At 35.5% G+C, this 12619-nt stretch overlaps 2 protein-coding genes across 3 annotated transcripts in view; one reads left to right on the forward strand and one right to left on the reverse strand.

The window, feature by feature from the left end:
- On the forward strand, positions 1-8600 carry amdhd1 (amidohydrolase domain containing 1). The gene is made up of 10 exons (XM_032589965.1): positions 1-258; positions 764-870; positions 1523-1587; positions 2741-3018; positions 4312-4537; positions 5205-5329; positions 5400-5493; positions 5562-5722; positions 6526-6654; positions 8015-8600. Exons 1-9 carry the CDS (start codon positions 122-124, stop codon positions 6629-6631), a joined length of 1299 nt encoding a protein of 432 aa, XP_032445856.1. The 5' UTR covers positions 1-121; the 3' UTR covers positions 6632-6654; positions 8015-8600.
- Positions 7323-12619, reverse strand: part of LOC116737030 (tetraspanin-9) — a 26615-nt gene continuing 21318 nt past the window's right edge. For both annotated transcript variants that reach the window (XM_032589982.1, XM_032589981.1), the window contains exons 5-9: positions 8986-9060; positions 8809-8910; positions 8602-8733; positions 7856-7939; positions 7323-7649 (exon numbers count right to left, since the gene is read on the reverse strand). In XM_032589982.1, coding sequence (XP_032445873.1) covers positions 7578-7649; positions 7856-7939; positions 8602-8733; positions 8809-8910; positions 8986-9060 — 465 coding nt within the window. In that variant the 3' untranslated portion in view covers positions 7323-7577. The remainder of the gene's footprint in view (positions 7650-7855; positions 7940-8601; positions 8734-8808; positions 8911-8985; positions 9061-12619) is intronic.

Genomic DNA, 12619 nt, shown 5'->3' on the forward strand with positions numbered 1-12619 from the left:
CCTAATGTGTTTTAGCTCCGCCCACCCATCTCTCTGTGCACTTTGACCTCTTCTCTCTTTGGCAAATATTTGCCTCATTTCCACCCTAAAGTAGTCTGAGCGTTGCTTTTGAAGAGGGAAGATGTCCAGAAATCACAGGCTGCTGGTGAAAAATGCCAAGCAGGTTGTTTTAATCTGCAACAACGGGGAGAAGTTCCTGACCAGGCATGGAATGAACAACCTGAGTGTGGTCGAAAATGCCAGCGTTGTCGTCGGCAGGTGAGATTTAACAAAAAGAATTTAAAAACTATTTCTAATTTTAAAAAAGTGACGATACAAGCTGCTGTTTGAGGTAGAAAGTGGTTAATTTCTCCCAACATGAGAATAAATTGTATTGTTGCTCTTTTTTGTTTGTCCAGTGGCGCCCTCTGTTGGATATTGTTGATAATTACACCAAAAGTCACTAAAATATTAATTTTTTTAAGCTAAGTTTGTCACCAACTACAACCAAGAGCCAACTTTTGTACATTTCTTAATTACAGTTTTTAGTTTGGCTTTCAGTTTTGTGCAAAAGTTTTAAACCAACCCTAATCTCTTCATATTATCAGCAATTAATAGATTTCCAAACTGTCTGAAGGTGTTTTCAGTCTGACCTCATTTAGTGGAAGAAAAGCGTAAATAAATTAGGGATGACCTAAGACTTTTACACATTACTTCTTCCACCTCAGCTGCAGTCATTAAAAGTATTCTTTTTTTAATTCATGTGAATTGTTTCTCCTTGCAGTGATGGTCTGATTAAAGCTGTGGGTCCTGCAGAAACCATCAGCGCTCGGTACTCGGAGTCCTCCTTCGATAATGTGATCGATGCTGCAGGGATGTGTGTTCTTCCTGGTGAGTATTGGCTGCAGTTTGCTGCATCTGTCTAATTCATGCAACTTTCAGACCTTAAACATGGAAAATGTTCAAACCGCTACAGTTAAAAGTGCTTTATTAAGTTTATGTATCTATTAAGGGTAACTAAAAAGCACCTTCATAATGAAGTCAAACACTTTTTAGTAAAAACTTATATTTATTAAATCTATTTAAACTTAAATCTATGTAAAGAAGCCATAATTTAAACAGCTTTAGACATGATGCCTCCAAGTCAACTAAAAAAGGCTCAGTTTAAATTAGAAAGCTGAAAAGTAGAAATTTAATTGGAAAATTTTAAGTATTGTATTTAAAATACATATACCAGTTAGAGAGGACAATAACAGTTAGCATTAACCCATTAGTATTTTTATTTTATTCTGTCCTTTTTCCCACACTAAGAGGAAATAACATCTGACATAAAATCTTTTTCCTCTCAGTATCTTTTGGTTTATGTGGACTATACAGAGAGCATAAACACTGTGAAATTTAACTCCAAAATCTATTTACGTTGTAAAACACAGATATCTAGAAAACAAAAATGGAAAAAATTATATTTGGAAACTCAAACTTATGTCTTTTATAACAATAAATGAAAGCACTGAAGTTGTTTTTCCTTGTTCCTTTGTTTCAGGGCTTGTTGATGCTCACACTCATCCAGTCTGGGCCGGAGACAGAGTTCATGAATTTGCAATGAAGGTATAAACATCCTGACTGAGTCTGTTCACTCCCACAGCTTCATTCAGAACTTCTGGGAAAATCTAGAACTGGATTATTATTATTTCCCAGATCTGGATAAACACGAATAAGGAAATGCAGGAAAATATTTATTATTTTACTCCCTCTGTTCACCAATCCTTTCTTTAAGTCTGCCAGCTTTATGCATGGTGTCTTCAAAAAGTCTTAAATTCATAAAAATAAGGCTTTAAAATAATAAATTTAAAAACATTTTGTTTAATTATCACTCTCATATTTTGTGTGAGAGGACTATTTAATCTTGTGGGCAGAAATCTTTATTGTGTTTGCGCCTTGAGGCAGTTGAGGCTACCGCTAACTAGCTGCTAATGTAGCCTTGCTAGTTAGCTTTTTTTCTCCTGCCTCTATCTTTGCGCCTCACTGAAGCTGACCGCACCTGCTTCAAATCAATCATCTGCGCTATGTTTGTACAGCAGGTTTTTTTTGTATGTCCTGCTATTATTTTAAAGATATTAATAAATGTTTCCAGAGGTCCTCAAAGGTCAATCGGCCCCACACAGTTACACAATCAACTGTTTGTCAAGCAACTGTGCTATAAAAATTTTAGGTTCACAAACATAGCAAAATTAATTTATATCAATTTTGTTTGGTTTTGTTCATCTGTGGATTTCTGGTGAGCTCTGGAAACTTTTTTTTTTTTAACTGTAAAAATTATAACGGCTGAACAAATATAGCACGGTTCATTGACACCGCATTTCGTTTGATTTTGTAAATGTGGACCGGATGGTTGACCTTTGATGAGGAAACATTTATTAATATCTGTAAAATAATGGCGAGATAAACGATTTTTTTTCCTGCTGCGCAAGCGTTTGACGCCAATATTTAATTTGAAGGGGAGGCAACGTCACTTAGGAATCTTTCCGTTATGAAACCAACGGCTACTGCTAACTAGCTGCTAATATATCGTTGCTAGCTAGTTAGCTTTCTTTTGCGTCCATCCTGGGTAAGTGTAAATTTATCGCCAGTTGGCCACTTCTGTTGCCAACCCATGTGATGTTACATGCATTAAATTAAAAAAATAAGGCTTAAAAATCAAAATTGAGCTGGTGAAACATGTAGAAACCGCTTAAAGATGGCTAACACCTCCGACCTGCAGCTAGCCGGTGCCACCTACATGGAGGTGCACCGCGCCGGAGGAGGAATCCACTACACGGTGGAGCACACTCGAGCCGCCGCCGCCTCCGACCTGCTGGCCTCCCTGAGGAGCCGGCTGCAGCGGATGCAGCGAGCCGGAACCACCCTGGTGGAGTGCAAGAGCGGATACGGCCTGGAGCTCCAGACGGAGCTGAAGATGCTGGAGGTGATCGAGGAGGCGAGCAGATCGCTTCCCATCAGCATCTCCTCCACGTACTGTGGAGCCCACGCTGTGCCCAAGTAAGAATCCTTAACGGAGTAAAATACTAACTCCACTTCTTTAGTATTTAATGTTCTTCTATACGCTACAATGTGGTCACAATATCTGTAAGCGCTATCATATTCTGTGAAGATCTATATTTCTATAATATTAATGGTCAAATGTTAGTTTTTATTCTTTGTTGTTGCTTGAAAAGTTCACGTCTTTTAGCGTAGCATAGTGTTAAAATGCTGCAGCGCCTCCTGCGGTCATAATATATGGTGGTCACAGAATACGGTGCAACACCGGTGTTCTGTCGGTGTAGCATACCGGAAGTTTGTTTTGATAGTCTGTCGGTTTAACCACCAGTGTTTATGAAGCAGTATGCTGTTTTGATAGGTGCTTCTTTTAAGCCTGTTGGAATAAATTAATCAATTAATCATAAATTAATCAATTAATCATTATTTTTCTCTCTATCTTTGTTCCAAAAATTGAATGACAAAAGTCTTCAGCCTGGTGCTTTGGTGTCAATTAGTCATTTTTTTTATGACAGTTTTGTTTACAAAGACTTTGTAATTCGTTTTATTGGTTGTTTCTATTGTTTTCTTTATTTATTTTGGATATTTCAAATGTCTTCCAGTTAAAGTTCATTGATATTTGCGAATGGAGTTGAAAATGGTCTCAAAACGACAATATTGTCGTATATTGCAATAACTTCTGGGGCCTAATGATAAATTGTCCCAGTAATTATTGCGATAGACAATATTATTATTTAGAAACAATTTCCAAGTAATATATTGACAACGGCATAATAATGCAAGTTCACCCTCAACAAACAAACACTTAACATTCAAACTGGAAGACATTTGAAATATCCAAAATAAAGCAACAAATGCAACAGAAATAAAAACCACTTAGAACGGCAACCATGAATAAAATGGTTTTAATTTAATGTCTGAAAACAAATTTGACCATATTAATCACTAGAAGGGAAATTATTGAGGCCGTCTTCATTGCTTATTGTGACAAGTTTAGCTTTTTTCATGTAGTACACAGTTTAAAATGCAGCAATACTCATTTAAAAGTTAAACATTCTGCGACATATTTAATCTCTGTCAGTTTGGGGGAAGAATTTATAAGCAGATCAAACACCAGATTAAACCATTTTATGACTCCACTTGCTAAAAAAATATAGAAAACTAGAGTGTACTTTTTAAAAAAAAAAAATGCAGTTAATTAATATAAAATTTATTCACCAAATATTACACAAAAAGCCTGGAGTTATGCTGAAATGATGGGTTAAATGTAACGCAGGCCGTGTTTCTGTCCCTCAGAGGGAAGACGGTGGCAGAAGCCACAGAGGACGTCCTGCAGGTTCAGCTTCCTCGGCTGAAGGAGCTGATGTCGGCCGGGAGACTGAAGGTCCAAAACATCGACGTTTTCTGTGAACAGGGAGTTTTTGATCTGGACTCGACGCGCGCCGTCCTGCTGGCTGGGAAAGAAATGGGCCTCAACATCAACTTCCATGGAGACGAGCTGCATCCCATGAACGCTGCAAAGGTTTACCCAGATCAAAATCACAGTATTTACAGGTTATTCTTACAGTTAATCAATTTAATTGGATAAAAAAAAAGACAAATTCTGCAAATTTTTCATTTAAGCCTTTTTTATAGGATAGAAATGCACAAATAATTAAATTCCTTTAGTGAACGCTTGACCATTGTTGCAAAGGATCTGCAGTGTTGGTTGATTTGTTTATTTTTGAATAAATCCATAAATAATTGGATAGCGAAAGATGCTCAAGAGACTTTTCTTTTCACAAATTTAGTTTTTCTTAATTGGAAAATGTATATATACATATATATAGTTTCAAGTTTTACATTTCTAAATAAGGCTGCAGCTAACATTTATTTTAATAATAGTAGATTATTCTGACAACTGAATAAAAATTGACATGCTGCAGATTTTTTGTGTAATCACTTTTTATGGAATATTAGAAATGCATAAAAATGGAAATTAGCAAATAAAATAAATATTTTATTGCTTAAAATGCAGGAACAGATCATAACTTACTTTACAATGCCACTGGCGGAGTTCTGAGTGGAACATATCTACATGTATATCTTCTGTATATATGTATACATGTACAGTATATGTTGCTCAGTCATCAAAAGTTTATTATTTGAATTGATTATTCACCACATTAAAACAAGCTGCTGTGTCTTAGATGGGAGCAGATCTCGGAGCGTTGGCTATCAGCCATCTTGAGGAGGTCACAGACGAAGGGATCGTCACCATGGCGAAATCGAAAACTGCTGCCGTCCTCCTCCCGACCACGGCTTACATCCTACGGTACTGAGACAACAACCTGGCTCTCTCTGCTCCTGGGATTTGTAGTTCATGGATGTTTTTGTGCCTTCAGGTTGCCTCAGCCTCGGGCCAGAGACATGCTGGAGGCAGGCGTGATCGTCGCCCTCGGCAGCGACTTCAACCCCAACGCTTACTGCTGCTCCATGGTCAGTACTCGTCTCTAGCTTCCCGTCCATCCCAACCCGTTCTCCTCATGTAAATGTTTTATTTCCAGCCGGTAGTGATGCATTTAGCCTGCGTCAACATGAGGATGTCCATGACTGAGGCTTTGGCTGCCGCTACCATCAACGCCGCGTACGCTCTCAGCCGCTCCGACACGCACGGATCCCTGGAGGTGAACAAACACGGAGACCTGCTGATCCTGAATGCAACACGGTAAATATCAGATCTTAACTGTTGTCCTAGCAGGACTATTTAGTTTTATGTTCCATGTAGTTTTTTTTCTCGTGGGACTTTAGTCACACGCCAACATCATTGGCTTTTGCGACTTGAGGAGGTTGAGTATGGAAGGCCAAAATGGACATAAGTCTCCTGTCTGAACAAAACGTCAAGCAAAAAAATGCTGGTTTTTTACACTGAAATTGTATGTCATGCTGAGATGTTTAGTCTATGCAAAAACTTCCATTCTGTCAGCACTTATGTTAATTATTGCTGATGTTTGGCTGCGTAATTGCTCTGTAAAACAATTAACACAATTTAAGACCTGTGTTTAACATATTTAAGGCCAATTTACATGTTTCTTAAAGAAATTAAGACTTTTTAAGATCTTAATGTATGTTGCTAACGTTCTCAGCTTAAATTAACATCAAGATGGCTGAAAGTTGGGTAGAATTTGATGCTTGAAACAGCAAAACTGGCCGACATCAAGTTTAATGTCAGCCATATTGTGAATTTATGGAATGGATCAATGATGGGAATCCTAACAATTTAAATAAACTCCACTTGTTATATGAAGGGAGCTACAACTTGGTGATATTTAAAATGTGCTCCACAATCATCAATTAATTCAAACTTTATTTTTAAATGTAATGGAAAAACAAACTGTTTTAATCATTTACCGGCTTCGATGTGAGTCTGTATAAACCCCTCATTGAAGCTGATTTTCATCCTGGACTTATTTAAAGTCAACCAATTTAAACCTTTGTCTTCATTTTTAACATTTTCTCTGCTGTTTGAAGGTGGGAGCACCTGATTTACCAGCTGGGCGGGCACCAGGAGCTCATCCGCTACGTCGTCATCAGAGGAAACATCGTGTATGATAACGACAAAACCCTGGACCTCTGACCCTGAAGGAACTCCCAGCAGAGGTACGTCTAAAAATAAAGCCACTCCTCCTTCCAGCTTTCAGAACAAAAACTGCTGGGTTTATATATGCCACCAACTTAAGTGCATATTTGTGAATGAACAATAATTAGTGGTGTGTGTTTAAGTCTCAATCAGTAGCAGAAATGACCAAACAAAATGGTTGGATTTATAAAAAATGCAAGATTAACACGTGGAATTTGTAGCCTAAGAATATCCTCGTTTACTTTGTGCATTTTAGGTAATATTTCTACTTTTTAACAAATATTTCAGTTTTTATTCAGATAAAAACACATTCTTGACCAAAAATCAACCTTTGATTGTTCTAACAACTTTCTTATGACATTAAGTTCCACAATCTCACTTCTAAAAATTGTAATAGAAAATACCCTTTTATGTAAGCATATTTGTACACTTGGTTACAAAATAGAAGTTTGTTTTTCTTGAATTTTTCATAAATCCTTGTGTTTTGAAGGTTCTGCAGCTTGTTGCTGAGTTTTGATTGGATGAAAAAGCCTGTCTCTGATTGGCTGATGTGGTTCATTTGCATATCCTTGTGCCAGAACACTGACTGCATAGTTTGGTCACATAATTACATAGAATCAGATCTGAAAAATCTCTTTCAGCTTTTAAACATTTAAATATCAGCAGAAACCAAAAGAAAAACCTCAGATTGGTGATCAATATCAGCCTTTATTGAACATTGTCATTGAGAATCACTTTCCACAGATTTAAACCTGATCTACTGCCAATATATCTTCAGTCAAGGCTTATAAAAAGAAAGTGTATAAACTATTCTAAATGTTAAAACAGAATATTTGAGTGCATAGAGGAAGTAAAAATAGTAACAGTGGCAAACATGTTAACTGGCTTTCTAAACTATGAAGGTCGGAGTACCAGAGCTGATCTGGAACCAGTTTGGATCCGGTTAAGCTTCGTATTTCTTTCCGGCTCGGTGGATCTGTTGGTAAAGCGTCATGGAGAACGCCATGCCCAGCAGCTGGAAGGAAGAGTTGATGTTCAATCATTACATGCAACAAAAATAGAAAAGTTTAGTTCAAAAACCTGATAAACACCATCAATTAGTTCTGCTTTTATGCCATGTTTGTTGGTCTTTATTTGGTTAAAGTTCTGGTTATATTCACTTCTAATAAATTGATGATTGTCAAACCAAACTTCATGTTAAATTTAAATTAATATTCTCACCTGTATGACCAACACACACATGGCAATTGTTCCCAGCAGGTGTTTGTTGTCATCCACCCACTGCTCCACCTTATCATAGCAACCCTGCACACAGAAAACCTTCGAGTTAATCAATGACGCATTCATGAAAATTTTATTTTTGTTCTGTTTTTCTTCCAGGTGAATTGGGACTGGCTCTACATCCATGTGTCGAGTGCATGTTGCACTGCTGGAACATGATTTAAACGGCTCAGTACATGTAATGCATGTAGTTATTTCCTGTTCAGTCCATGCATAAACTGTCACTGCAGCTTGAATAGACCCACAGACTGGTTAACAAATTAATATCAGTGAAAACTTTCAGTTAATGCAAAACACCCAACGAGTATTACATTCCTCACAAAGCTAAACTGAGCTGCTAATAGCCTCTATGCTAGAAACCCTCATGTTGACCAACGGTAACAAACTGCAGTTTGAAAAATTGTTAAAGTTAAATTGGGGGTGGAGGAGCTCTAGAAGTCATTTCAACTTTATTCTTGTAATTCTTTCTTAATTCTGAAAAGTACCATATTTCCAGACTATAAATCACTTTTTTCATCAAAATGTTACTGAAAAAGCATCGTCTATAAAACCTTTCATGCTTGTTGTATTTTTTATACATGGAGAAGTGTTTATTTTTCTTAGTGTGATTTGTTTTTCTTTCAAATGTACCAGATCATGAAAAATAATAAAACCTGATCATAGAGACAGTAGTTAATTCATCTCACATGTGTCCAGAAGGCGTTTGACGCGTTGCGACCACAGTTCAGGTGAAGCTGCTGGCAGCAGCTGTCTGGAACGACGTTCTCCTGCATGATGCTGGACCAATCGTCTGGCTTCGTCACGCCACAGCACTTCCACTGCGGAGGAGGAAACCAGTTCAGGATGTAGAAACCACTGACATAAAACCAAACCTCATCACTGGAGTGATCTACCTCTTTCTGTATGGTGTTCCAAGCATCCCTCAGGCCTGCATTGTTCTCTGTGTTGTACAGCACCAGCCCCTCTTTTAGGTCCTGTCTGGCGTTTTCCCTCACCTAGGAAGTCACAGGGAGAGGGGATTATGGGTAATGCACACAAATGAAGCACAAAGGATAGGAGTCAAGTTTTACCTTGTCTGTGTACACAAAGAAGAGGATGAGGAGGATCAGTTCAGCCAAAAGGATGATCAAGAGAACAATGAAGAACTGTTTGAAAAGAGGAAAGAGTGTCTCACAATATAGTATTTACTTCCTGAAGTTTACAGTCAACAGGTACACTGGAAACAAAATGTTGAAAGAATACAGGTAAGTGTAGCATGATGTCAAAAAAACGCCAAATTCTATACTATGTCAGAAAACGACAAAAATGACGCATGCTATACTATGACTTAAAATAATGACAAAAATGACACATGCTATACTATAATGTCAAAAAACTACAAAAATGAGACATGATGTATGATGTAAAAAAAAATGACAGAAACTATGATGTTAAAAAAAAAAGACAAAAATGACACATATTTACTATAGTATGTCATTTTGTTGACATTTTCGACGTCATAGTGTATAAACTATTCTAAATGTTAAAGCAGAATATTTGAATGCATAGAGGAAGTAAAAATAGGAACAGTGGCAAACATGTTAACTGGCTTTCTAAACCATGAAGGTCGGAGTACCAGAGCTGGACATTTTCGACGTCATAGTATAGTATGTTATTTTTTGGACATTTTTGACGTCATAGTATAGTATGTTATTTTTTTTTAGATTTTCGACGTCATAGTATTATAGTATGTCATTTTTGGACATTTTCGACGTCATAGTATGTCATTTTTTGGACATTTTCGACATCATAGTATATATGTCATTCTTTTTTAGATTTTCGACGTCATAGTATAGTATGTCATTTTTTTTAGATTTTCGACGTCATAGTATAGTATGTCATTTTTTGGACAATTTCGACGTCATAGTATAGCATGTCATTTTCTTTTAGATTTTCGACGTCATAGTATAGTATGTCATTTTTTGGACATTTTCGACGTCATAGTATAGTATGTCATTTTCTTTTAGATTTTCGACGTCATAGTATAGTATGTCATTTTTTTTTAGATTTTCGACGTCATAGTATAGCATGTCATTTTTTTCACATTTTCGACGTCATAGTATAGTATGTCATTTTTTTTTAGATTTTCGACGTCATAGTATAGTATGTCATTTTTTTCACATTTTCGACGTCATAGTATAGTATGTCATTTTTTTTTAGATTTTCGACGTCATAGTATAGCATGTCATTTTTGGGACATTTTCGACGTCATAGTATAGCATGTCATTTTCTTTTAGATTTTCGACGTCATAGTATAGTATGTCATTTTTTGGACATTTTCGACGTCATATTATAGTATGTCATTTTTTGGACATTTTTGACGTCATAGTATAGTATGTCATTTTTGGGACATTTTCGACGTCATAGTATAGCATGTCATTTTTTGGACATTTTCGACGTCATAGTATAGCATGTCATTTTTTTCACATTTTCGACGTCATAGTATAGCATGTCATTTTTTTTTAGATTTTCGACGTCATAGTATAGTATGTCATTTTTTTCACATTTTCGACGTCATAGTATTATAGTATGTCATTTTTGGAAATTTTCGACATCATACTATAGTATGTCATTTTTTGGACATTTTTGACGTCATAGTATAGCATGTCATTTTTTTCATATTTTCGACGTCATAGTATAGTATGTCATTTTTTGGACATTTTCGACGTCATAGTATAGCATGTCATGTTTTTGGACATTTTCGACGTCATAGTATAGCATGTCATTTTTTTCATATTTTTGACGTCATAGTATAGCGTGTCATTTTTTTCATATTTTCGACGTCATAGTATAGCATGTCATTTTTTGGACATTTTCGACGTCATAGTATAGCATGTCATTTTCTTTTAGATTTTCGACGTCATAGTATAGTATGTCATTTTTTGGACATTTTCGACGTCATAGTATAGCATGTCATTTTTTTCACATTTTCGACGTCATAGTATAGTATGTCATTTTTTTCACATTTTCGACGTCATAGTATTATAGTATGTCATTTTTGGAAATTTTCGACATCATACTATAGTATGTCATTTTTTGGACATTTTTGACGTCATAGTATAGCATGTCATTTTTTTCATATTTTCGACGTCATAGTATAGTATGTCATTTTTTGGACATTTTCGACGTCATAGTAGCATGTCATGTTTTTGGACATTTTCGACGTCATAGTATAGCATGTCATTTTTTTCATATTTTTGACGTCATAGTATAGCGTGTCATTTTTTTCATATTTTCGACGTCATAGTATAGCATGTCATTTTTTGGACATTTTCGACGTCATAGTATAGCATGTCATTTTCTTTTAGATTTTCGACGTCATAGTATAGTATGTCATTTTTTGGACATTTTCGACGTCATAGTATAGCATGTCATTTTTTTCACATTTTCGACGTCATAGTATAGCATGTCATTTTTTTTTAGATTTTCGACGTCATAGTATAGTATGTCATTTTTTTCACATTTTCGACGTCATAGTATTATAGTATGTCATTTTTGGAAATTTTCGACATCATACTATAGTATGTCATTTTTTGGACATTTTTGACGTCATAGTATAGCATGTCATTTTTTTCATATTTTCGACGTCATAGTATAGCATGTCATTTTTTGGACAATTTCGACGTCATAGTATAGTATGTCATTTTTTGGACATTTTCGACGTCATAGTATAGCATGTCTTTTTTTTAGATTTTCGACGTCATAGTATAGTATGTCATTTTTTTCACATTTTCGACGTCATAGTATTATAGTATGTCATTTTTGGACATTTTCGACGTCATACTATAGTATGTCATTTTTTTGGACAATTTCGACGTCATAGTATAGTGTGTCATTTTTTGGACATTTTCGACGTCATAGTATAGCATGTCATTTTTTTTTAGATTTTCGACGTCATAGTATAGTATGTCATTTTTTTCACATTTTCGACGTCATAGTATTATAGTATGTCATTTTTGGAAATTTTCGACATCATACTATAGTATGTCATTTTTTGGACATTTTTGACGTCATAGTATAGCATGTCATTTTTTTCATATTTTCGACGTCATAGTATAGCATGTCATTTTTTGGACAATTTCGACGTCATAGTATAGTATGTCATTTTTTGGACATTTTCGACGTCATAGTATAGCATGTCATTTTTTTTTAGATTTTCGACGTCATAGTATAGTATGTCATTTTTTTCACATTTTCGACGTCATAGTATTATAGTATGTCATTTTTGGACATTTTCGACGTCATACTATAGTATGTCATTTTTTTGGACAATTTCGACGTCATAGTATAGTATGTCATTTTTTGGACATTTTCGACGGCATAGTATAGTATGTCATTTTTTGGACATTTTCGACATCATAGTATATATAGTATGTCATTGTTTTTTAAAGGATTTTCGACGTCATAGTATAGTATGTCATTTTTTTTTAGTTTTTCGACGTCATAGTATAGTGTGTCATTTTTTGGACATTTTCGACGTCATAGTATAGCATGTCATTTTCTTTTAGATTTTCGACGTCATAGTATAGTATGTCATTTTTTTTTAGATTTTCGACGTCATAGTATAGTATGTCATTTTTTTCATATTTTTGACGTCATAGTATAGCGTGTCATTTTTTTCATATTTTCGACGTCATAGTATAGCATGTCATTTTTTGGACATTT

Source organism: Xiphophorus hellerii, chromosome 17 (assembly GCF_003331165.1).
Source record: "Xiphophorus hellerii strain 12219 chromosome 17, Xiphophorus_hellerii-4.1, whole genome shotgun sequence".
NCBI classification, from domain to species: Eukaryota; Metazoa; Chordata; class Actinopteri; order Cyprinodontiformes; family Poeciliidae; genus Xiphophorus; species Xiphophorus hellerii.